Genomic DNA, 25,913 nt, shown 5'->3' with positions numbered 1-25,913 from the left:
AAATGGTCTCTGAGTGGAGTTCAGTGGGATTAGGCCTCGCAAATCCACTCTACAAATTAATTACAGCTTGGACGCAGGAGAGTCCAATAGGTGCTTTGGTTCTGCAGGAGAGGGGTTATCCACCTGCATGGTTCAAAGGCCCTCTTTGTCAGCTGGTCTTTATATATTACATCCTATATCTGAGGGACACCTAAACCCTGCTGCTTCATTTAACAGACTTGGTCGCACAACAAACTGAGACCAGTTAGACAATATGTGACAAAACTGCACCCGGGCTTCTTAAACAATAAACAAACGCTTTAAAAAAATGGTTAGAAATATTGTCTTGAGGGGTTCAGGCACAAGTCATTACATCAGGATCAGGATTGGAATTAGGGAAAAAAATACACCCATAAACTAGAAAGAAGTTCTACATATGTCACCAAAAATCACCTTAAAAATCAGCAGGACAGTAAATTGAAATAGCCTTGAATTACAAAAAACAACCAATAAATTACACTGAATTATAAATAGAAAGTCTCAATAAATCCTCAAAGGAATGTCTTAAATGTGCATGATACTGCCTTGAACATGACTGAGAAATTACCTCAAAAAGGTAACTAGAAAATTGTTTGAGATAAATTCAAGCAATTACCTAACAGGAAAAGAAAAGTGCACTACCCAAAAAAACTGGCGAGAAATTACCCCTCCCAAAAATCTGCAATTTTTGAATTGAAAAAAAAAAGTTAGTTCTATAGAGAGTCATTTGTCCTTTTTTTTTTTTTTTTTTTTTGTAACAAGTCTGCAAGATATAACATAATATATGGGAAGCAGAACGCCTGGCACAGAACAAACCACCGTCCAAGTTGGGCTTTTCTCTTTGGGTTTGCCTTTCAGAAACACAGAAAATTCTACAGGGCTTTCAGCCGTAAGGATGAATATAAGATATTGTTCTTTGTTATGTTTGTACAAGGTGAGATTGAACACAAAAGTGTCTCCGCTCTACTTAAAATGAGCTTTTCCCTTCTTATTCCGACCCTGCAGTGAAGCCCCTCCCCCTGTCTCCGTTGGAAACGCAGTCATCCACGCCGGTGGGTGGAGCCGGCGAGCGGCAAGCACTGGAGCTGCGTGTCCGCGCCATGGAGGAGGAGAACCGGGCCCTGCGTCGCGAACTCAGCCGGCCACCCAGGAGCCCGCAGGCGCGCCTTCCGGGCGGTGGTCACCATGGCAACCAGAGCCGAGCCCATTCAGAAGAGGGGACAGGCGACAATGAGGGCCAGAAAGCTGCCGGAGGGGGGAACAGCTCAGACTGTGTGCAGCAACCGGTGGTGGATAAATGTGAGGTGTGTATTTGTTACAGATGTTTACCGCCACAACACCTGAAAGATGAAGAATCAAGTAAAACCAGATAAAGACCTGGGTTTTTAGTTTCCTTTTAGACTAATCCTGGAGCTGAAATGGCTGGTTGTCAAAAGGCAGGACAAGGTGAGATTCCCGCAACAGCAACTTTCAGCTCAGTGGAACTCTGAGTGGATGGAACAGAACCTGAAGTTATAGAGTGCCTGGGTTCGGCTACCTGTTACTCCCTGTAATAAAGATTTAATATCCTGACGCAACATAAACTTAGCATACTAAGCTACATCAACAACATTTAGTTATTTTTAAGGCTTTATCTCAGAAGTGGAACGAGAATTACAAATCTAATCTTAATATCGGAGGACCATCACCAACCTCTGCCTTTGAATGCGAGTGTGATGATTCAAATGTTTGAGATAAAATTGCAGTATATTTGTTGGAAGATTCCCGCGAATCCATATCCATCCTGTTGTTTCTCAGCGAAATAAAAAAAAAGGATTGGGTTATGTTATATCTTTTTCAGTCAAACATTTTGGTGGTTATTTTGGCCAAAAATATGATCTTTGTCTAAAAGCACTCTTCTAGTAAAAACAATTTAAGCCTCCATACATCTAAATACTTTGAAAGGATTTATAAAAGATTCATGTAGAACTACCATCTCACACCAGCTCACATCTAAAGATTAGTTTCTAAAAGTTTGAACTGTCAGCTTAGTTTTAGTCTAGGGACTCGTGTTTATTTTAATTTCTTTCACCCTACAATGTTTTCACTGGGTATTTGCGTATTAATGATACGTTGGAGAGTTGACATCGTACAAGCTGGGCTTTTTTTCCCACAGCTCTACCTTCTGCTTCTCTTTCTGGACGGTCCATGTTGATCAGGACGTCCTTCTGCGTTCCCATTCATCCATACCTCAAAGAAATATTGTCTCTGCTACCAATACTGCTCTGGTGACTGTTTGTCTACCAGATTTCCATTAAGGGTTTTGTTGGAACTCATATATCGGTTGTTGATTATTTTACGTCACCATAAACCACTAAGCATTCTGATGCAGAACTTGACATTGGCAATGAGATACATCCTCATCCTCACCTTATCCATCAGGATCTCTTACACAATTATCTACTCACATGATGCCCCTTAGCGTCACCACCCTCCACTTTCTTCCCAAATCCAACAGGTCAAACGCAATTCAAATGCCAGCTGGCTGCTGGGAGAGCAGAGCACCAAGGGTCAAAGGAGGTCAGGCCGGGTGGAACCCCCCCCCCACCCAACTTCCAGTGGCACTTGAACGTAACCCTGCCTTCTTCGGAGAGTCAGCCGGGCTTCCTTTGACCACTGCCCTCGGGGAGATCACAGCATGAGGGGTGGGGGGCGGGGGTGGGGGGTGCGCGCATGGAGTTTTGCCGCATCAAGCTGGCATCAGGGAGAGACTCACTGCTGGAATGATTTGAACTCAGAAGCTGTGAGAGAAACTCCATCATTATAACCTGCTGCACATTGAGATTTAGCTACATTTAACCGGTCAGACACGGTGAGACAGACTTAGCGCACAATTGAGACCAAGCCTGCTACTCCCATGCTGTCACGACATTACAGTAGATCTGTTTACCAGAGCTATTTTTTTTTTCCCAGAACTAAACACATCTCCATTATTTCTGTGAAAAAGCTCTTTACCTAGGATTGGATTGTCATCAACAATCAAGGTTGTGGATTCTAGAAATAAAAAGAATATATTGTTGCCTAGTGCACGGTTTTCCCTCAGCAAATGTAGGTGTGATATAGATCTCAAACATATTAACACTTTGTTTTTTGAGGTTAAAAATCACCAGTTGTTGCATATTTAAAAGACATTTCCCATTTTTTATGGCAAGCCTCTTGAGGAACAAAATTACAATTGTTCTATGACTTGAGTAGTATTTAGAGAATTTGGTTTTAAAATCGGGGTCATTTGCACAACTGGCCCTGGAAGGGCCCTGAAAAGTATCCAGTGCTGAATATTCAGGAATTTCCAATCAGACAAGGACACTTTAAGTGCCAAAAAATGTTGTTTTTTGATTGTGAGGGGTTCCTAGTTTATCAGTATTGTCCTTGCTGTTTTGTAAATACTATTTCCAAACTCAACTTATTATTTCATTTCTAATTTATAAAACACGTTATTTTATGATGAAAAAACAAACCTTTTAATCATCAAGAATTACCTGAATTATTATCATTTTTCCCCCAAAATATTAACACAACACCCTGTGAATTTTAACTGCTTTTTATTAGACTGGAATATATTTGTGCTGTATAACTCACATACATTAAACAGACCCAAGGCCTTCAAACAAATTATATCAGTAAGTTACCAGCATTTCTCACACTTACTCTTAATCAACTGAAAAGCACTAATTGAGTTAATCAGGTTTGGATCGCAGAGCAGGATTATACAAGGCAAGGGGGTCTATAAGGACCAGGATCAGAACTTGGTGTGGGATATTGTGTTAAAATGTATTCAGGTGGTGACACAGAGGCTTCACATCAAGAGCAACAAAGGACATTGAAAGAATATTAAAAAAAAAGAAACGTTATAGAAATATTTTAACTTTCCCAGATATTCGTTTTCCGTTGTTCACATGCACATAGCTGATACAGAGAATAGAGTTAGATTGAGGAGGTTGATTGGCTGTGGCAGACCCTAAAGGGAAAAGCCAAAAGTGAAAGAGGAGTTCACATGCACATATACACATCCCGGCGCACTCCATTTTGTTATTTTTTGACCTGGAGAAGCATCTACTTTCGGGTACAACGTTAGCTGATGAATGCAATTTCTCATTTATAAGAGAAATATGTGGCAAATACAAACTCTGCTTTTATTTATGTTCGGTTAAGTGTTAGATACAAATGTTGATGTAGACATGACGCTCCAGGTTCATTGCAAAATGACAAAAAAGGGTGTCTACAATGTCGGTATGTGACGCTGAGGGATCTTTCACATTTCGTCAGGAGGTTGATCTCATGGGATTGAGTATGTGTTTATATAGCTGATCAAGTGGAGTAGAAAGTGCATACATAACAGGCCCCAGTATCATCATTTCGTCACATCTGCATAATAACATGAGCCACAGTTCCAGCAGTCAAAGGATTTTCACTAGATACGAGTCTTTAGAGAACCACCTTGTAGACATACCTGTATTTATGCTATCTGCAGCTTCAGCACAACATAGTAGGGAATGACATCAAGAACAGCAGTTTTAAAAAAAATTGACAGATAAAGCTTCTTATCCATGGGAAAAGCACAGACATCACAGAAAAGTAATCAAATCAGCAAGGGGTAGGATATCAAATCATTCCACCACCGGTGGGATGTGAACAAACACCTGAATCAAGAGGTAACAATATCAGAGGAGTAAGTTCATGTCTTGGATTTGTAGAATGGTGACACAGCATCACCGAAAGGTTTGCTGGAACAATGTACTTTTAGGAACTTGGTAGTGCATTCCCCACATCAAGGAGGTGATGTTCTCACTGCATTTGTTTTCCTGGTAGTCAGCAAAATGAGCTCCCAAGGCTTATGTTAATAAGCCCTGATGGAGGGGTGTATGAGAACCAATTAAATTTTAGAGTATATCTGATAGTTTTCTTTTATGGTGGCACTTTTTGCAGCCTGGATGTGTATATTTGTCTTTTAGAAGGTGTAAAGACCCAAAAATTGTTTCTCTGCCTCCTTTCCTGGTAGATTGTAAACATATATTTCCCTGTTTTTTCTTCTCTCCTTTTCCACAGACCATCCATGTGGCCATTGTGTGCGCCGGTTACAACGCCAGTCGAGATGTGGTGACGCTGGTAAAGTCAGTCCTGTTCCACCGGTAACTTTGGGCTTTTATATCAAGATCTTTGACATCTTTCTGATATCTTTGACCTTGCTGAAAGTAAAAACCAGCTGCTTTACCATTTGATTAGGCTTCTGGCGATTGGAAAATCTGAAAATAAAACCCATATTCCTGTCTCAATGACTTCAGCAGTAGTACAGCCTCTCTATGTAGATCTTGTCGGCGTGGTCCTGCTCACGACTGAGAGATTTAAATCTCTTGCCTCACAACAGAGTAATGGGGAATCAAATCCTAGAAAAGAAACTTGACAATTTTTTTTATTTTCTGGTAAGCAAAGTCCATCCACATACCAGCTTTTGACTTAGTAGTAATAGAGGATGCCAGCATTGAAGAGCACACTGAAAGACCCCTGAGAGCACCCTCTGACAATTATGAAAAGATATCACTGCTGCCAGAAATGTATGGTTAGACGTGTAAAAATACATGATAATTTCATAAGCCGCTCTCTTACTTTCCTTGATATAAAGGGCACCATGCAAAATATGCAGGTATTAACATATCAAATAATGGAAGAGCCGGGTAGTCTGGTTCTTGGGGCTGTGACAACAGCTTGAGAAAAGCTTAAAAGTAAAGGTAGAGAAATTAGCTTGGAAATTGCCTTTGGCTGTTAGGGTTATGTCACTTTTTTTTTTCTGAGAAGGCAGAGACATTCTGGAGTGGCAGCACCATTAATATTCATAATAGGTGCCTGGGAACGAGATGAGCTGCATAATAAATAAATGAAGAGAAACACTCCAATAAAGTAGCTGCTTTGTTTCTGTCCCTCAACTACAAAAAAAAAACACCCCAGGTTTGCAGTTGTGGCCTTTCTTTTCTTCCACAAATGATCAAGGCCCAGGGCAGACAACAGCATGCTAACGAGACATTATAGATCCCCTGGACAAACGCCAGGCGAAGACTAACACTATTGTTCTGTACAGATTATGTTCACCGACTTCCCTCATGCTTGCTGATTCACCCTTAATGCATCACACGATGGCTGGACAGTGGTGACCTTTTGTTGGCTGGGCCTGGTCACCAGTAGCATTGCTAATAAGTGCTAACCCTTGCTTGCCGTGTTGAATCAGACTCATATTAAATGTTGAGTCATTGCCACTGAGTGACAGAAATACGAGCTGACAGAAGCTTCACAGCCTGGCTTCTTGGCCCATCATCTTGCCGTACGGGGCCTCGCTGCACGCCTTAAAGGCTTGGATGAGGCATGGGACATTGATTGTTAAATATCAGTAGACCCCTGCGATAAACTGACCTGCGGCTTTCTTATAACCCTCTGTCCAGCTGGAGTGCACCTGTATTTGGTCGATTTGCGATGCAATATCAGATCAGCCATAAATTCTCTAGTTTTCCATTATATCTACCTATTCACTCTTTTTACTCGATTTGTGGGGTGTCAGATAATTTCCACCAATAGCTTGTCATCAAGCCCAAAGTATAAATCACAAATTTGCCCAAAGTACATCCTCCATGAGTGATGGAAAGCCCGGACAAATGCACAGTGAGACGGATGGTGTTCTCACTGAAAGATGGCCTCATTCTGCTGTATTCAGCCTGACAGCCGTGATGCTCATCATTCTCCATCTGTCCAGCGGCTGCTGCTCCCATCCTCTCGAAGGTGATCCCAACCTGGCGTTTTCACTGTGATTACATCAATAAAACAAATGGGGGTTTAAAACAATCAATTTGTAAATTTCTCTGAAAATGACCAAGCTCAAATGGAAGGAAGGAATTTTCCAAAAAAAAGAACAATGCAGCATTTCAGAAAATTAGAAATTTCACCGGGGGAGTATAATGTTTCACAAAATGCTCCAATTTGTCTGCACACAAAATGTTGCATTAAAAACTCTACTATGTTTAATGAAACACCACAACATCTCACGGTGCCATAACACTACACGCTTCACCCAACACCTCCAAATAACAGGCAAGGATCTCCAAAGAAAACAAGACATCATTTCACAGACCACAAAATTGCACAGTGTGTCTCAGACATGCGTCATTCATTTGTATACTCCCCCCTGAAACATAGCAACATATTTAGACTCATAATTTCTCAACTACGACATTTAAGTAAGAAAATATTATTAGCTACATGGCAGAATAATGACCGTGCATCTCCTTTCCGGCCTCGGCAGCCCTCATTGGATGGAGTCAAAGCAATTACTGGACTGCAAATCCTTGGTGATCTTTAAAAGGACTACAGAGTTTAAGATCCCTGTCCATATGGCACAATTTTTGCTGGTTGAAGTGTGGGTGGGTACAGTTAGTGGTCAGGCCCAGTCATTGATGAACCTTAACTGCCTTTTATGATGGGTTGGTAAAAATGTAGATGATATAAAAGCAGATGGGCCCTAACTATGAGGGAGAAGTTTTCCCTGAATTGTGTCTGCAAGAAAGTGTTAACAACAGAAAGGCTGCTTTTAGTTCAGATAGTGGCTTTGACAAAATCCGGCCCCACTCCCCGCGACCTCCCAGAATACAACTGTGTCCATGCTGACCATAAACAGACTGACTGAGAGCTGAATGTTACAGACCTTGTGAAGGATATAATATTATTATGGCCTACTAAACCTGTCAGGGCTTTTAATGCTGTGTCAGATCAGTCTAAATGCACATGTTGATGCTCTCTGCCTGAAGAGATTAAAGACATCAGTATGAATGGCAACAAAGTCATCTTGAGGAGCAGATCTAAACTGCAAGTGTATTTTCATTACGAGAATTCAATTGAAAAGTTATAAGAAATAACCCTTTCAACCAATATAATCTAAGAAATGCCCCATGGCTCGGCAATGTTATGAAATGTTAAAAAATCAACAAGAAATAACCTGAAATTTTGGCGAGACCTTGCTTGTCAGTACATGAAGAGTTTGAAAATCTTTTTTTTTCTTTTTGATCCATCCAGCTGAATATTTCCTAATTTCTTTCTCATCATGCACTTCAAATGAATTGATGGGCATCATTGTTTGCAGGAGTGGTGACATTTTGTGCGTGAATGGTTTTAAAGTGCTGGCAGGCATGGATTCGACTTCTCTTCATGTCAGTTGGCTGCATTGTAGCCTAATATTTTGGCATCGTGCCTCAACTACAAGCAGCGAGTAGCAAAACTTTATTTCCTAATCAGTTTTAGTTGGTAAACCTACTGTGATGAAAGGCGTTGTCAGACATGTCGTGATTTAAATTGCCGACTTAATTAGAAATCACTGGCTTATAACTTCATTCTTGACCTTGGCCTTAAATATAATACTAATATAGTATATATACTATATACTTATAGCTCATTATTATAGAAATTTATCAGGCAACTATATTCATCATATCTATATAAATAATTGCACCTGCATATTTATTCCACAAATACTGGACAGAAGCTGGAATTATATTCATTCATGAGTTCAAAGTCTTAAAATCAAAAAATATATCATCCTGCTTAAAAGTTAGCAAGTGACAAACTCACAAATCAAATAATCCCTGACAATCTGTGTTGCAAATATAGAAACAGATTGCTCGATTTCAGATAAACCATAAAAGACATAAAGAACAAGAACAGTACATGCATTAGCAATTTTTCTATTTCTATTGTCATATGCTCATTTAAAGTGGCCGTTGTGTCAGAGCATAAACTGAATTGAGGGTGGAGGATCTTGAATGTGTGTCCATTAAGAGAGAGCTAAATGGAGGTTGTGTTGTAAATAGTATTGTGACTATTAGATATATGGACACTGATGGAGAATTGTTTTGTTTTGTTTTTTATCTGTTGAGAGAAACTTCTTCTCCTTTGTCAAACTAATGCCTGTGCTACTTGAATCCAACCCCACTTCCTCCAACAATACTGACCTGTGTCATCTGTGTAGCACATCCTCCATTGTCTTTTACATTCAGCATTAGCCTTTTTCTCGACAGTTTCTGTACATATATTGATTGTTTTTTTATTGTTTTTGTTCTCATCAATAGCCATCTATGAATCTTAGAAAAAATCCTGTCGTTCTTCCTTTTAAATAAAGAGCAGCTATTCTTCATTTCCAATTACCGGTGAGACCTGGATGCCCATAAAGGGTTTTTTTTAAACTTTTCTTTGTATGTCACATATATTTAAATAAGTAAATTGACTTTTTTCAAGGAAAGAACAGACATTTTTCTGTCTCATACTGTGTAAATTCTACACAGCATGAACACTTAGGAGGGTGACATTCAGCATAACTGAGAGTATAAAAAAGCTCTTGCTAAACCTATGTTAAACATAGCCAGGTGAAGGAGAATTTCTCAATTTACAAGGACTGATGTTGGGGCTTTAGCATTGACAGATGAACAATGTTTTCCAGCTGTTTGGTGAAGTTGTTAAGTTCAGAAGCACAAATGTGTGGTGTGCCCACAACCATCCTAAGCTGTGGTCTGGATGGAGAATTGCAAATTGAGCACTATTTATCACTGACAATGGGATTCCAACTTGACATGAAGGTGACAGTTTGGGGGTATATTTTTTTTATTTATTTCAAGAGAATTTACCATTGACAGCACGCATCAGTCAAAATTACAGTTTGCACTCCTGTGTCAATATGTTTACCTCTGGATTCCCGTGGTAGATGCTGGTGTTAATGTACCCAGTGCACGAGAAATGGATGTTTTTCATCCCACATCACTCGCAGGCTCCATTCAATCAAACTGAATGGTATCATGGCGACGGTGTGCGATCTAAATCCTCATAGCGTCGTACCGGGATCCTGGAGCCCCCAACTGTCAGCTGTAATACTAAACGCTAAGTGTTGTCATTGCAGATTAACTGTCGAGTCTATTCTAGAAGAAAGCATCAATAATGTCATTTCCGTTTGTGGATTCCGGTTTGTGTAATCCTCTATGACAGTTGTAGTATGTCTTTGGACTCTCAGGGAGGCCAAAACAGGAACTCTCACCTCAGACAGCAAGACTATTTAATCATTGGAAAAACAAAAACAGAGAGTTATGATTATAGGGATTACTATCTGCTGCCCTTTACTGGCTTAATGGGGGGAATTCCTCTGAGATAGTGTTTTCTAATCTCAGAGCAACTCAACTATCAAACCAAAGACCAAGAGCAGAAGACCGTTGGGTTTTTTTTAATGGAAAAAAAAAACAAAAACACAGTAAAACCACTACTTTACTTCTACACTAACCTAAGAAGAAGATTCATTCCCTCACTTCATATTCATAATATTTCCATTCACTGAGTGCCCTGCACTGAATCGGTGCCACAATGAAAATCTCTGTTCTGCTGAATCAAGATAACATTATTCTATCATAAAGATTAGATCATTATTGCTCCAGCCCTTAGTACCGGGGTTCTAATGACATATTTGCTTCCTTATCGTGCATAATCCCAAGCACGCCGCAATTCTTCCAGAGCATGTCTGTTTGCGCCACTGCTGCTGACTTGCGCGAAGCTAGAGTTCTGTTTTAATTTTGACAGCCCGCAGCCCTCAGCACATATTGAGCAAGTGCAGCTGACACTTTAATTCCTAGAATTATTCAGCATAACCCCTCCCCCGACATCCCACAGTGCTCACATCCTCCGTTAACTGTCACTGTTCCCTGGCCCGATTTTTGAGGTCCTGAATACCCCATTTGCGCTCTCGCTGGCTCCCTCCCTCCCTCCCCCTCTCGCTCTCTCTCACTCACTCACTCACTTGCACAAAAACACACACGAAGACACAATCTTCTTTGCATGTGCGCTGATATAAATTCCTGCTTACTCAGAGTTTGGGTCTTCTTCAGAAGAATGTTTTGCCTGACAAATGATTTTCTTGCCAGTGATAATATTAACTTTAAACTAACTAAAAGAAAATATCTCCTTATAATGTGTGTTCCTTGTGATTTCGGTCGTATCTCAAAATTCATCAGTATATTTTGAGTCCTTTGCCAGAGTCAATAACAATTCTCAATAATAGAAGACATGTAGACCTTTATGTCACAGAGAAAGGGCTGAGATTAAGCTCCAGGCCCCATTCAGTCACGTCGGATCTATTCCATCTCTTTGTATCCACTGGCTGTGCTCCTGTCGGTGTCAGAACCTCTGTCAGAGCCGTTTTGGTCGGTCACGCCAAGCTCCCACTGGGAACGACCTGCAGTGGGTCCAGCTGTGGCATTGTTTTGTTCTGGCTTCCCGAGGGGGAGCGTCTCAGAGGCAAAACTGATTTGTCTGTCCTGGCTTTTGCTTTTTGTGCCTCCGCCATGAATAAGAAGCTTTATCTAGCTAAGTGGTTTGGCTGTGTCTGTTTTCATGGTGGTTATTGATGTTGTTTCGTCACTTAATACTGAGCCCACTCGCTGTTGTGTTCTCCATTGTCCGAGATGAACCCCTGCCTCTTCTCTATGGAAAAAAAACCTCTACTGATAAAATGTCTCTCCTGGAACCGGTAGTTATCATCTTGTTGTTGCAATGCAAGGTAAAAAAAATCAAATCAGCTGCCTGGTGTTTTATTTTGAAAAAGGACCAGAAGCCGTGCTAGTTTTCTATCTCATTTTCAAGCCTCTATGATCTACTCTGTAATTACTGACATTGTATATTTCCACAGAGACAGCTGAAAGAGTAAATCCCTTGGTTTTCTTACAAATCGATCCGTACGAAATTTCTGGTGTAACAGCATTTGTCGAACAAGTATTACGATGGATCACAACATTTTTCTCAGAATGCGAAGTTCAAGGTGCGGTTCTGCCATGTTTCCTTTTTTCTCAATTCATTTAAATGAAGATTGAGTTGAGAATGAATTTAGCATTGACTCATCTGCACTCCTAATCCCCTTCCACCAAATGAGGCAAAAGCTGTTTTTTTTAGTGTGTGTGTGCCAGTACACAATTTTAAAGACCTGCATCTCAATAATAAGAATATTTCTTGATAGCCTTAAAGGAACAGTGGCCTAAATTGCTTTTATTTTTTTGCCGATCAACTTTTGCAGACCAATTTTCAACATGGCGACATGTCTGTGGTTCTAACCGGGCAGCATTTAACTACACTTATAACATTAATACAACAGAACCTACACTGTTGAAGGGTGATTATTCTGGCACTTTAGTAAAACAACAATTACAATTAAATAAATAAATGAAAAAAAATCCCCAATTCATATCACTGTGTTTCTTTTCATTAAAAGAGACACTAATATAAGTTAGAGCATTCCACTGTGTGTCCACAGATCCTCACGAGGTAACAAGCAGCTGAACGTAATGTAATTCTGGCTTCTGTACATCAGTTGCAATTACCATTGTGCATCTGATAGTCAGGCAGTGATCGCTTGAGCTAAACTCGGATGGCAAGGCAGGCACGGACCTGCAATGTTTCAGTAAGAATTCTTGGCACAGCTGTAAACAAAGAAATGCATTGATAGCACAAATCCGTAAGAAAAAAACAAATATAAAATGACAAAAAAAAAAAAATATATATATATATATCTATATATATATATATATATAGATATATATATATATATAATTTTTTTGAATAAATATATATTAAATATATATATATATATATATTCATTTTAGATTTGTTTATATATATATATATATATATATATATATATATTTTTTTTTTTTTTATTTTTTTTCATTTTATATTTGTTTTTTCTCACAGATTTTTTTTTTCATATATATATTACAAAGAGTTATATTTCTATTAAGGCACTGTAGCCCACAGCCCAAGTGGACAAGATTGAATACATGCATATTGACGGGCGTCAACAAAGTTAGGATAGCAAGTCATATGTTAACACATTGCTAAAAAAAAAGCTAAAAGAAGCTTAAAATAGCTTCTCATCATGGGTACAGGCATAAAACAAGGTAAATAAAATGTCTTGGGATTATTTTCAGCGGCAGTTTAATCCACATCTGGCATTCCAGAGGCATCCAGTATCATTGAGATGAGATGAGATGATGAGATGAGAACAACTTTATTTATCCCGAAGGAAATTGTTGTGCCAGAGTTTCAAGCAAAAACATAACAGTAATAGAAATAGTAGGAAGGGGGAAGAATAAGAAATACAATGAAATATAAATTGTCTTAACTGTTAACTACAAAGATTTGACAGTTAACAGTTAAGACAATTTATATTGTGTGCAAAAGTCAGAACTATTTTCTACTTATGACATAGTTCATGTTGCAACATTCACTTCTCTAAAGCAGGCCAAAAGGAAGTGTTTCAGACTTATAATACAGCGTGCATACGTGCCTTTGTGTGTGTCCGCAGGCGGAACCCCCTACATTTTCATTTCATCACAGACTCCATTGCTCAGCAAATCCTGTCATCTTTGTTCCACACCTGGATGGTTCCTGCTGTCCGGGTCGACTTCTACGATGCGGACGAGCTGAAGGTGAGGAAGAGTCATTCCCAGCCTCCCCGGCAGATGCTGTCAGGGCTGTACGGTGTTGCACTTAAGTTACAGTCGTGTAGCGCTTAATCTACCAAGTGCTGCCTCTTTAATTACTTCCAACTAGGTGGTTATAGTTTCTTTCACATGAATCTTTTTAGTTTGTGTATCTGTCAGAGGTGTCACACAACAATGACTACCTAAATAATTTTCATTAAAGATGCTAGAGAGATGGTTCACAATCAAACACAGATATTAATTATTGGTAAATAAGTGAAGCAATGGATTTTAATCATTTATCAAAATAAATATAACCCTAAAAATGCTAAACCTTTTGCCTTAATCCTTTGTGCCTTCATCATTTTGTGGTATTCAAGGGCAAAGAGCCTATTGAAACCCATTACTTGGCTGGTTGATTGAAATCAACATGATAAAGCTGCAGCTGTTTGCATAACTGTAGCTCTGCTGATATTAGAGGTTTGGTGCCAAAACTCTTACTTGAGTTATTTATACTGTCATGTCGTCTGATAATTCTTTTAGATAGAAGTAAAGAAAAAAAAGTAAAATGAGACCATCCATTCTGTAAGATGGTCCTATGAATATTTGATTTATATCATATGTCAGTGAACGCATTGGTCAGCATTTAGTTAATGCCATAGTCAAGCTTTTTCACCTCCACTACTGTCGCTTAGGTACTAAAAAACAGGTGCACTGGACTTCAGCTTATCACCAGGAAGCCACTGACATAATATCACGGCCAGAAAACTGCAGCGAAGAGATTTAGATTTCATTTCAGAATGTAAATAGCAGGCGAAGTTCTAAACCCAACACTTTATCATGTCCAGGGGACATTAAAATTTCATGTCCCTAGCTGATCTTGACAGTCAACAGAAAGTGATTGTATTGCTAAATTATGTACCTTTCTAAAATCCTGTCAGTATTGCATGTATAAGCAGGGGAATGGATAGAGATAATAAGAGATGATACATTTATTACCTGTCTAGCTATCAGCGTTGGCTGGTGTTGTTGACTAAACAGAATAATCTTTCAACATCTTTAGACTATTCAGCTATATGAAAATCTGATTCCATATGTTAACCCTTGATCCAAGCTCCCAAGATCAAGTGTCCAACAATAATGATAAATTTTATTTTTCAAACACAATTGAGTTGGTGTCTGTGGAGGTTCTCAGACATCCAGGTCATGGTGAATTCTTGTTGAAATCTTCTTGTCTTGGCAACTGGGCTTGACTTTCTTCACTTGAAGATGTTTCACCCCTCAGCCGAAAAACTTCTTCAATTCAGAACTGAAGAAGCTGTTGCCAAGACACATTTTGACAAGAAAACAGTTGAGTTGGTTTATATTAATACGTTATTAATATAAATTGGTGTAACTCTGTGTACATTTTAGTCGGAGGTGTCATGGATCCCCAACAAACATTACTCCGGAATCTATGGCTTGATGAAGCTGGTACTCACGAAGACACTTCCATCCAACCTGCAGAGAGTCATCGTCTTGGATACAGATATCACGTTCGCCACTGACATCGCTGAGCTGTGGGCCGTCTTCCACAAGTTTAAAGGTAACCAAGCTTCTGTTCCCAAACCCAATGAATGATGGGAGAACGTTAAAAACAGCAGCAACCAGTGTCAATGAAGAAATCAGACTCTTAGCTCTGTCAGACTATGGTGACTGCTGCGTACTTCAACCGGTTTGATTTGATGTGATGGCTTTAACATGGATGGCTTTGCAGTACAAAACTTTTGTTCCTATATTTGGGAGGTATGCAGTATATGAGATAACAACAGGTGGTCAGAGCAAACAGATTGTAGCATGTTATGCGCAAATTGATCTTCAAATTGATCTTGAATCAAAACCTTTCCAGTTCAAGCATTTATTTCTTTTTTCCGTCGCTTCAGTCTTTCATCCATCATGGTAAATGCATTATCATACATTAGGAACTGTGTAACACAATCCAGTTGTTGGCAGGAGGTGAGATGAAAGGAGACGTTAATGTGGACATTGACAAGGACCACAATATTCAACTACAGACCTCTTGGAACCAAACATTCCTGGTTTGATTCCCAGCTGCTCCTAGTGTGCCGAAGTGTTGTTGAGCAAGACACTGAACTCCTAACTGGTCCCCTGGCGCTGGTCGATGGCAACCTACTGCTCATGGTTCATCCATGATGGCTTAATTGCAGAGAATAATTTTCCCCTAGGGGATTAATAAAGGATAAATTATTCTAATTATTATTATTGTTCCATTTATATTTACCTGCTTATATCATGGATTTTTTTTTTTTTTTTGCATCAGGTTTCTGAAGTTGACCTATTTTCATCCGTTGGCTTTGCAGGATTTGATAGATCATCCACTACCAAATCAGGTTTTCACCCTGATATAATATACTTCCTTAGTCATACACCTTTATCAAACATCTCAATGTGCGGGTAGGCTGTGGGTTGCGCGCCTGATCAGACACTCATTCCACACCCAGTATTACATCGGAAGCCTTTTTCAAAACAGTGTTACTCCTGTTTGCATCCGAGACCATCTTATTTGCCCAATAATAAAGATGATAGTTCAATCCTCATTCAAAATGAATCAACAGATCTTTGCATCAACAGATCATTGGATGCCAGCACACTTTTTTTTTAATATGTGCCAAAATGCCGTGGAAAATCCAAGAGGAACCTCATTTTGATTCAAATACTAACATAACACACAATTCAATAATGTGATTAAATAATAGTTTACCCGTAACCCAAATGGGTGTCCCTTGACTTCAGCTCCGACCTTATTCTTGTTAAAATAATTGGAACCTCTTCTTACACGGCCGTATGTAATTTTTTTAAAATTCAGACTAGTATCGTAGTGCCCGACTGAGATTTAATGATGTTTTGTTTTGTGTTTTTGGATTGAATTGACTCTTTGTGAGTTAGTGTTTTCATAACTTTAGGTATAAAAAAAAAGACTTATCATACTTTCTTTACGACTTACTGCTAAATACCCATTTTTTTTAGTTTGTAGATTTTGGAGCCATTCTTCTGTGTATATGTGTCTTGGAGCTTCAAATGTTCCACCCAAGAAAACTGTTACTCGCCCTCCCTGACAAATGGGATGGAACTGGTAAAAGAGTTAATAATTCCCCAGTAATGCAGTACTTAATGTGTCATGGCATGAAATACAACTTTTGCAGGGTTCTTTTATTGGCAGCATTAGTCGTCACGGAAGGCCTCAGATATGAACCTGTCAATGTTTATCACTGCCTCATCCCCAATAACATACAATGCATCCCCTGTGTAGAGAAGGTGACCATCCCCCCCAAGACATAGGGGTTGTTGTTGATGTTGTTGTTTCGTCAATATTTACACAAGAATTATCCAGAGAGAAGCTTGTACTGAAGAGATGCTCCATCTGGAAGGAACTTTACTCTCTTTTTTGATGAACCGCAAAAATATACGCTGTAAATCTGGTGATAAAATCCTTACAGGGTCTATGGGTACAGTCCTTTTTCCAGTAAGAGAAGATAATCCAGACCCCTCACTGTTCATAGTCATCGGTCTTCTGACGACATACAGTGAGACATTTAAAAGAAAAATTCGGAGTAATAAAAGCCAGACTGCACACACAACATAACAAAGGCAGTCAAATACACAAGTCGTTCGAAACTATTTCAGGATTTTTGTCAGACACAAGGAAATTTCTCCACTACAGTTAGCTTACATTTTGCAACTGGAGCAAACATCTAGAACTAGCGTAGCCACAAGAGACGGTATTTCCAGAATCACTTGATCATCTACAAGGAGAAACAGCATGAGTGAATGTGAAATAAAAAAAATAATAAATTTGAATGAGCTTGAATAAAAGACAATCAGGAAGAAGTTTTTATGAGTCTCCATTTTTTTTCTTTTAAATGAGACATAAATGAGATACTAAACTTCTAAGAGAGATGCAGCCTTCTTGTAGTTTTTGGTATTTAGGACCTTAATGACTTTACATGACTGAAAATATATGTTTTTTTTGTTTTTTTTTTAATATGTAGAACATCTTAGTGTACTTATGTAATTTACGGTCAGGTCCCCAATTTTCAAGCTGTAGATGGTTCATAAGATTCTCATCTTCTGTGGTCCTTCAAATATTTCAATTGTTCAAGAAAGGGCAGAAAGCAAACCAAGTGTGCACATGGAAGACTTCTGATGACTGTAATTCAGCAAGCACTTGTTTAAAAAGATATGGAGGCCGCGGGATATTAACAGCGAGCGTCGAGGCCACGGGCCACAAAGTCCTTTGAGTCTGCTTCTTCAGGTAAAGCTTGAACGAGGCACGTAGCCGCAAGGAGGGAAGAAGGAAGCAGTGAGTCACCTCAAAGATTTATTGGTGCTGCTGTCCTACACTGCAGCACAGCCAGCAGGGGTTTGGATCAATCTTAATTAGCAGTTGACTCCAATGCAGCACCTCTGCCACCCAGTCCCTTTACAATCCGGCCTGGCCGAGCTGTCTGGCCCCATTATGTTTAAAGCAGTACAACAGTCCAGTAAGACACATTCAATAAATGTTCGTCTTGGACCCGAGCTTTCCTGAAACTTCTAACGGATGTGAAAACGTTACAAAGATTAGGGAAGAGAGTTGATCCAAGGCAATAATTTACCCGGCAAAGCTCTTGTTTTATCGGTCATTCATTTTATCAACATCTACCAAGTCAGCGAGGCCAATGAAATGTAAATATATTGCGGGAAAAAAAGAAAGAAGAAAAAGATTGATATTATATAAACACATACTGTTCCATCAAGTGTTATCGTGAATGATTGTTTTCTTTTGTTTTAAAAAAGGTCTCTATACAATTGTGTGAGCCTCAGATTTTCAATTTAAGGCTCAAAAAATGGAAGTGGGAATGAAATTCCACACATATTCCACAGTATGCAAGGTTGGTAAGGTTATGTCATTCTCATTTAAAACATCTCAGTAATAAAAGCTTCACCGGGATTATCAGAAACAAGGAATCAAAATGCTGATCTATATCCTCTGGTTCAGGTTCTGTTTGCAGCAGCAGCCTGTGCACCCTCCAGCTCTGTCTGGGCCAGTTATTACACAGTTTTTAATGATAATCGAAAAACTGTAATGGATTTCAGGTGCGTTTAGATCTGCTTCTTTTGCGGTGAAAAGCTGTTGGCTTGTTCTCCTGCCTGATTTCCAAGTTCTGTCATCGCCAAGGCTGCCGGAACCAATTGCAACCATGGTCCCTGATGTTTGTCGGTCCCACAAGACGCGCCGCGGCCCGTTACAGCAGGGTTCTGATCAGTCGTTCTGCTCCATTTGACACATTTCATAACAGAAGCCGTGTTGATATTCACAGAGCAGATTTAGCAGTGACTGAAAGCCAAGACGTAAAAACAGTTTAGTGTCTAGTTCACTTTCAGACTAAAAAATACACAAGACAGATGCCATATCGCCACCTTATCATTGTGATACAGGCTTGCAGCACCAGTGGAGAAATCTGGAGAGATGAAGCTTAGAACTTCAGAATTCAAAGCAATTCACTAAATACATTGCCTGTGGATGCGACACAACAAAGCAGGAACTTGCTGAAATAGATACGCTTTAAAATCGTCAAAAGGAGAAACATTTCAACTACACGAAGCTTCTTATCCATGACAGAAGCAATAAGCCCTGGGGACTATGATTGAATCAGTGATTCTGGGTACACCAATCTCTGCTGAAACGCTGTGCCCAAGATGGAATAAAGCCACAGCAGTCAGCCCACGGCACAGACGCATCCGGTGATCATAGGTGTTTTTTGGACGAGGTAAAGAAGTAAGAACCATAACGTGGCAGACAATGCAAAACGTCTTCAGTCCCAAAGTTAATTGGTGCAGGAAAAGACCTGTGGCTTAGAAAAATCAGCACTTTGCATTCCCTTTGTTAAAGGCTGTGGAAATAGCAAGATAAAACACCTGCTCTGTATAATTGAAATGTCAAGGAGGAAAGCGGTTTCAATATCAGTTTCTATAATTATGACAAATCAGTGGTGAAATGTGGATGTATCTGAGGAGAGCAAACATTATATGAACAGCTGTAATTTCAGACCAGGGCATTCAAAGATTTAAGGGTAGATATCTATATCTTCATGTGATAAATTTGTCCACATACATCCCTGCTAATCTATTATTAGAGGCCGCTCCTGGCATATATGGAATGACACTAGGTGTACATTAAAATTAATTTTTCAAGTCTCTACTGATCTCGTGCCTTGGTCATCAACCTCAGGTGGTTCCTGAGTATGTGTGCAGACATATTTTTACATAGATTGAAATGCCTCCGGTTTAACTTGGCAGATTCCCGGAGAGACCCACTTGGAGAGAAATGCTGCTCTTTGATAGCAGCAGGGATGCAAAGAGACAGCTGTCATTAGTCAGATCATCTGCCAGGAGATTAGACGTCTCCAGGCAGGTGGATCCTTTTCCTCACTACAGGACAAGTGTGTGGCCTTTGACTGTGGACCCTCTGGTCCCTTCTCCCCGTCAACCACTCTGTATGATTGTATAGCGAATATATTAACAAGCAAACAAAAATAATCTTCTTCTTCTCCTTTCAGCTTTTCCCCTCAGTGGTCGCCACCGCGAATCAACCCTCTCCATCTAACCCTATTCTCTGTATCCTCTTTCACACCAACTACCTTCAACTACCTCTCTCACTACATCCATAAATCTTCTCTTTGATCTTCCTCTGGATCTCCTGCCTGGCAGCTCCAATTCCAGCATCCGTCTACCAATCTATTCACTATCCCTCCTCTGTACATGACCAAACCATCTCATTCTGGCTTCTCTGACCTTCTCTCCAAAACATCTAACCTGACCCGTTCCTCCGACTGACTCATTCCTGATCCTTTTTAACCCTGGTCACACCCAAAGAGAACCTTAGCATCTTCATCTCTGCGACCTCGAGCTCTGCCTTCTGCCTTTTCATCATTGTAACCATTTCTAGGCCATACAGCATCGCTGTCTCACCACTGCCTTGTACATGTTTCCTTTCATCCTGGCTTATAGTCTTCTATCTCAAAGTACCCCTGTCACTTTTCTCCACCCATTCCAACCTGCTTGAACCCATCCCTTCACCTCTTTTTACACTCTCCGTTGCTCTGGACTGTTGACCACAAATACCTGAAAACCACCAACTTCTTGATCTCCACTCCCTGTAGCCTCACCGTTCTACCTAAGTTCCTCTCATTCACACACATATACTCAGTCTTGCTAGACAAACTTTAATTGCTCACCTTTCCAGCGCATACCTCCACCTCTCTCGATTTTCCTCAACCTGTTCCCTGCTCTCACTACATATCACAATGTCATCTGCAAAAATCATGGCCCATGGATATTTCTGTCTAACCTCATCTGTCAGACTGTCCATCACCACTTCAAATAAGAAGGGGCTTAGAGCTGATCCCACCTCCACCTTGAACAGCACACCACACCACTGTCTCACAGCTAGCATACAGGTCCTGCACAAGTCTAACATACTTCTCTGCGACACCGGATTTCCTCATACAATACCAGAGGTCATCTCTTGGCACCCTGTCATATGCTTTTTCAAGGTCTACAAAAACACAATGCAGCTTTCTCTGACCTTCTCTGTACTTCTCTATTAGCATTCTCAAAGCAAATACTGCATCTTTAGTACTCCTTCTGGGCATGAAGCCATACTGCTGTTCACAACTGCTGACTTCTGCTCTCAGTTTAGTTTCCACTACTCTCTCCCGTAACTTCATTGTGTGGCTCATCAACTTTATCCCTCTGTAGTTGCTGCAATTCTGCACATCCCTCTTATTCTTAAAAATGGGCACCATCACACTTCGTCTCCAATCTTCAGGCATTTTCTCACTCTCTAAGATCCTAGTCAGAAACTTTACTGCCGCCTCTGCTAGACACTTCCACACCTCCACAGGTATATCATCCGGGTCAACTGCCTTTCTGCTCTTCATCCTGAATGCCTTCCTCACTTCACTTTTACTAATCTCTGCTACTTTGTGTTCTACAATAGTCCCCTCTTCTACTCTTGCCTTTTTCATTTTGCACATTTACCAGCTCTTCAAAGTACTCTATCCATCTTCCCATCACCCTTGTAGCATCTGTCAATACATTTCCCTCTCTACCCTAAACCACCCAGACCTATTGTACATCCTTTCCATCGTTATCTCTCTGTTTCGTAAACCTGTACAGATCATTCTCTCCTTCCTTACTGTCTAACTGAGCATACAAGTCATCATACACCCTTTGTTTTTCCTTTGCTACCTCTATCTTTACCTTATGTTGTATCTCCCTGTTCTCTTCAGTCCTCTCAGTATCCCACTTCTTCTTCTGCTAACTGCTGTCTCTGTATATACTCCTGCACTTCCTCATTCCACCACCAAGTCTCCTTATCTACTTTCCTTCCAGATGACACAGCAAGTACTCTCCTACCTGTCTCCCTGATAACACTCGCTGTCGTTGTCCCATCATCTGGAAGCTGAACACCCAGAGCCTTACTCAACTCCTTCCTGAAAACCATACAACATTCCTCCCTTTTCAGCTTCCACCACTTTGTCCTCTGCTCTGCCTTTGTCCTCTTGATCTTCCTTGTCACTAGTCATCCTACAAACCACCATCCTATGCTGTCTGGACACAATCTCATTTACAACTACTTTGCAGTCACTGATCTCTTTCAGGTTACCTCGTCTATAAAAGGTGTAGTCGACCTGTGTGCTCCTACCTCTGCTCTTATTAGTTACCCTATGTTCCTTTTTTTTTTTTTCTGGAAAAAGGTGTTCACTACAGCCATTTCCATCCTTTTTGCAAAATCTACCACCATCTGTCCCTCTGTGTTCCTATCCTGTATACCAAATCTGCCCAACACTTCCTCATCCCCTCTATTGCCTGCATCAACATGCCCATTGAAGTCTGCATCCATTACTACTCTTTCATCTCTGGGGATATTCTGCATCACTTCATCTAGCTCATTCCACAACTTCTCCCTGCGGGAGACACTGGCCCGTGCTGCCCTGAGGCTGCATTAAACAAACAAAAATAATGATGATTTGAAAAGCATGTCTATTGTCTGTTGGTATTGATTGATAGAAGACACAACCCATACGCCCTGTCTCTGAAAATATGCAAAATAGACAGAGACTCTATATACTTGATACCATGAATGCACGTGTCTATGATTTGTAACCAAAAAGTGGTCATGCTCCTAAATTATATATATAGAAATGTATTATTCTGTCTGTCTGTCCGGAGTTTGCAACCCCAACTGCAGGATAGGCAGTACAGATAATGAATGAATGAATATGCTTTCATTGGAAGTCCAATAGACTGTACATCTTCTTTTTAGCACTACACTTCTTTATCAGGACTGAAAACTCTCTGTCCTTTTAAAGATCCAAATGATATTGAAGCATTTGGTATAAAATTTGTCTTTAGTCTTTGTTGACTGGAGACTGGAGTATCAGTTTTCAGGAAAATTCTTTTTTGATTAGCAGACATTTATTCAATCATTCATCTTTCATTTGGCCCAAGTAAGAGATGGATTATGCCTTTAGACAGACCTCTAACATTGAATTGATGCTGTCAAGAGGTATCTGCATGATAGGGGAGCAAGAAGAGGCACCTCAGTTTGAACTTTGTGTGATATGAGACCCAAAGTCTAAGGCCTTGAAACTCCTGTAATGCCTTCTCAAATTCCCATATGGTGCAGATGTATAAAAATATATATTTGAGTGCATGCATAACCCGATTGGGATAATTTTGGATACTAATTGACCCACTAAATATCAGGATACTGAACCTTTAAAAAAGGATTCCCTTCATGAGGAATTAAAGAACCAACATGGCTCGGCTTCCAAGTCCATTACAACAAGATACGATCCTGTCAAAAGTCAAAATTTGGACCATGTCTCAGACCTCACATTTTTATAGTCATGAAATGTGGCATCTCCTCTTCTTTGAGATTCTGTTTTACTTCCCTGTTCAATTTTTCACCCCATCCATCATTCTATCCTCCAGCTTATTGATCTTTTTTTTAACCCTGCCAGCTGTTTTGTCAGCACCTCACTTATTATATTTGCCATATCCCCTTCACTGAACACATAATTATTACTGACATTCTCCTTTTTAGCAAAGAAGTCGTTTTCACAGACACTATCAGTGATCAATGATACATGTGTCTTTTAATGACATTGCAATTAAAATACTTTTCTCACTCTGTGAGTTTTGTGGAGCTTCCATGCACATCTGAAAGTTCTTGGTAAGAATGGAAATGGCTAATTATGCACTTTTATAGATGTTCACTTAGACATAATTTCCGCAGATACTAACGCGTGTAATGATACGTACATCACTCAGAGAGGCATGTAAATTTAAAGTTTACCCTTTCCTCAGTCCGTCTTAACAATGTGACAAGGAGGGTGTCCATGCAAGACCAAAAATCTAAATATTGAAATAGTTATGTATTAAAACTAAGCAGAGTTGGATGATGTATGGCTATGACATGGAGATATGTCATATTGCAAAAGAAAATCAACATTTTTCAAAATGTCCAGCAGGGTAGAAGAAGGGTAAACATGTGAGCTGAAAGTATGGAAGTGAGAATGAGTGAATGACAAAAAAAGAAGTATAAGCAGATGAAAGGGCAGGACTTAGCTCAGTCATCCAAGTCATGGTCTTTAGATGTCAAATTTGACCATAGCAAAGGATCTGTTGTTTTTTCGTTTTGTTACTGGCTACTAAACTGCACGCAGAAAGAATGCAAGGCACCAGAATTAAATGTTTTTAGAGATGACCACCTGTTCTTCTGCAAAGGATTTTCTACAGGCATGAAAACACCATCTACAGTGTCTTTCATAAGTATTCACACCCTTGGAAGTTTTACCCTTTTCGTGCTTTCATAAATCAATCATGGTCAATAAAATTTGGCTTTTTTAACACAAAAATTTATTGGAAAAAACTCTTAAATGTCAAAGTGAAAACAGATTTGTACAAAGTAATGTCCATGAAATAAAAATATATAAAGAAATATAATTGTTTGCATAATTAATCACCCCCTTCCAGTCAGAACTTTGTAGATGCACCTTTGGATGCAATCACAGCAGTGAGTCTGTGTGGATAGGTCTCGAGAAGTCTTGTACATCTGCCCACAGCAATTTTGCTCCATTCTGCCTTGTAAAACCACTCAAGCTCTGTCAAGTTGCGTGGGTATCGGGCATTAACAGCCCTTTTTAAGTCCAGCCACAAATGCTCTATAGGATTGAGGTCTGGGCTTTGACTCGGCCTCTCCAGAACATTTACCTGGTTCTTTTTTAACCATTCCTGTGTAGCTTTTGCAGTATGCTTCGGATCATTGTCTTGCTGGAAAATAAATCTTCTCCCAAGCCATAGTTCTCTAGCAGACTGAATAAGATTGTCCCCCAGGATTTCAGTGTATTTTGCAGTATTCATTCTGCCCTCTGCCTTTACAAGCCTTCCAGGTCTGGCCGTTGAGAAACATCCCCACGGCATGATGCTACCACCACCATGCTTAACAGTGGGGATGGTGTGTTTTTGGTGATGTGCAGTGTTTGGTTTCTGCCAAACATGACATCTTGTCTGATGGCCAAAAAGCTTGAATTTGGTCTCATCCGACCAAAGAATCTTCTTCCACTTGACCATGGAGTCTTCCACGTGCTTTCTGGCAAACTCTAGTCGAGATTTAAATGACTTTTCATCAACAGTGGCTTTCTCATTGCCACTCTCCCATAAAGCTTTGACCGGTAAAGAACCCAGGCAGCGGTTGCTATATGCACAGTCTCTCCCATCTCAGCAGCTGAAGCTTGTAACTCCTTCAGAGTAGTCATATGGGTCTTGGTTGTTTCTCTCACTAGTCTCCTGCTTGCACGGTCACGAGGGCTGCCTGATCTAAGCAGATTCACACAAGTGCCATAATTCTTCCATTTCTTGATAATGGATTTCGCTGAACTCTGGGGGATGTTTGATGCCTTGGAAATTTGTTTGGATCCATCCCCTGAATTGTACACCCCATAACCCTTTCCCTGAGTTGCTTGGAGTGTTCTTCTGTCTTCATGTATTAACTTTTTCTAGTTTTTCCAATAAATTTTTGTGTTAAAAAAGAAAAATTTTATTGACCATGATTGATTTATGAAAGCACTAAAAGGGTAAAACATCCAAGCGGGTGAATACTTATGATAGACACTGTAATTCATTTCCCATCAGGGGTTTCAGTCCCTTCAGCAAAGCATCCAAAATGAGGTTTTCTTTACAATGTCTGATGCGACCGCTTGTAGTTCAATACGTTCCAAATGGTCTAAATCCTTCTTTTGATATTGTTGTCCACAGGACGTTGAT

The 25,913-nt window shown here is 39.9% G+C and overlaps 1 protein-coding gene across 1 annotated transcript in view; it reads left to right on the top strand.

Moving 5' to 3' along the window:
* large1 (LARGE xylosyl- and glucuronyltransferase 1) overlaps nt 1–25,913 on the top strand; it is a 131,621-nt gene that overhangs the window by 63,167 nt on the left and 42,541 nt on the right. Inside the window, exons 3-6 of the mRNA XM_086146750.1 lie at nt 1,024–1,322; nt 5,104–5,186; nt 13,421–13,544; nt 14,952–15,123. Of these exons, the coding sequence (XP_086002876.1) occupies nt 1,024–1,322; nt 5,104–5,186; nt 13,421–13,544; nt 14,952–15,123 (678 nt within the window). The remainder of the gene's footprint in view (nt 1–1,023; nt 1,323–5,103; nt 5,187–13,420; nt 13,545–14,951; nt 15,124–25,913) is intronic.

The sequence above is a fragment of the Fistularia commersonii genome, chromosome 5 (assembly GCF_037954325.1).
Source record: "Fistularia commersonii isolate RoL2024-O1a breed Wild chromosome 5, RoL_Fcom_v1.0, whole genome shotgun sequence".
NCBI lineage: Eukaryota > Metazoa > Chordata > Actinopteri > Syngnathiformes > Fistulariidae > Fistularia > Fistularia commersonii.
This window is presented reverse-complemented; position numbering and strand designations above follow the sequence as displayed.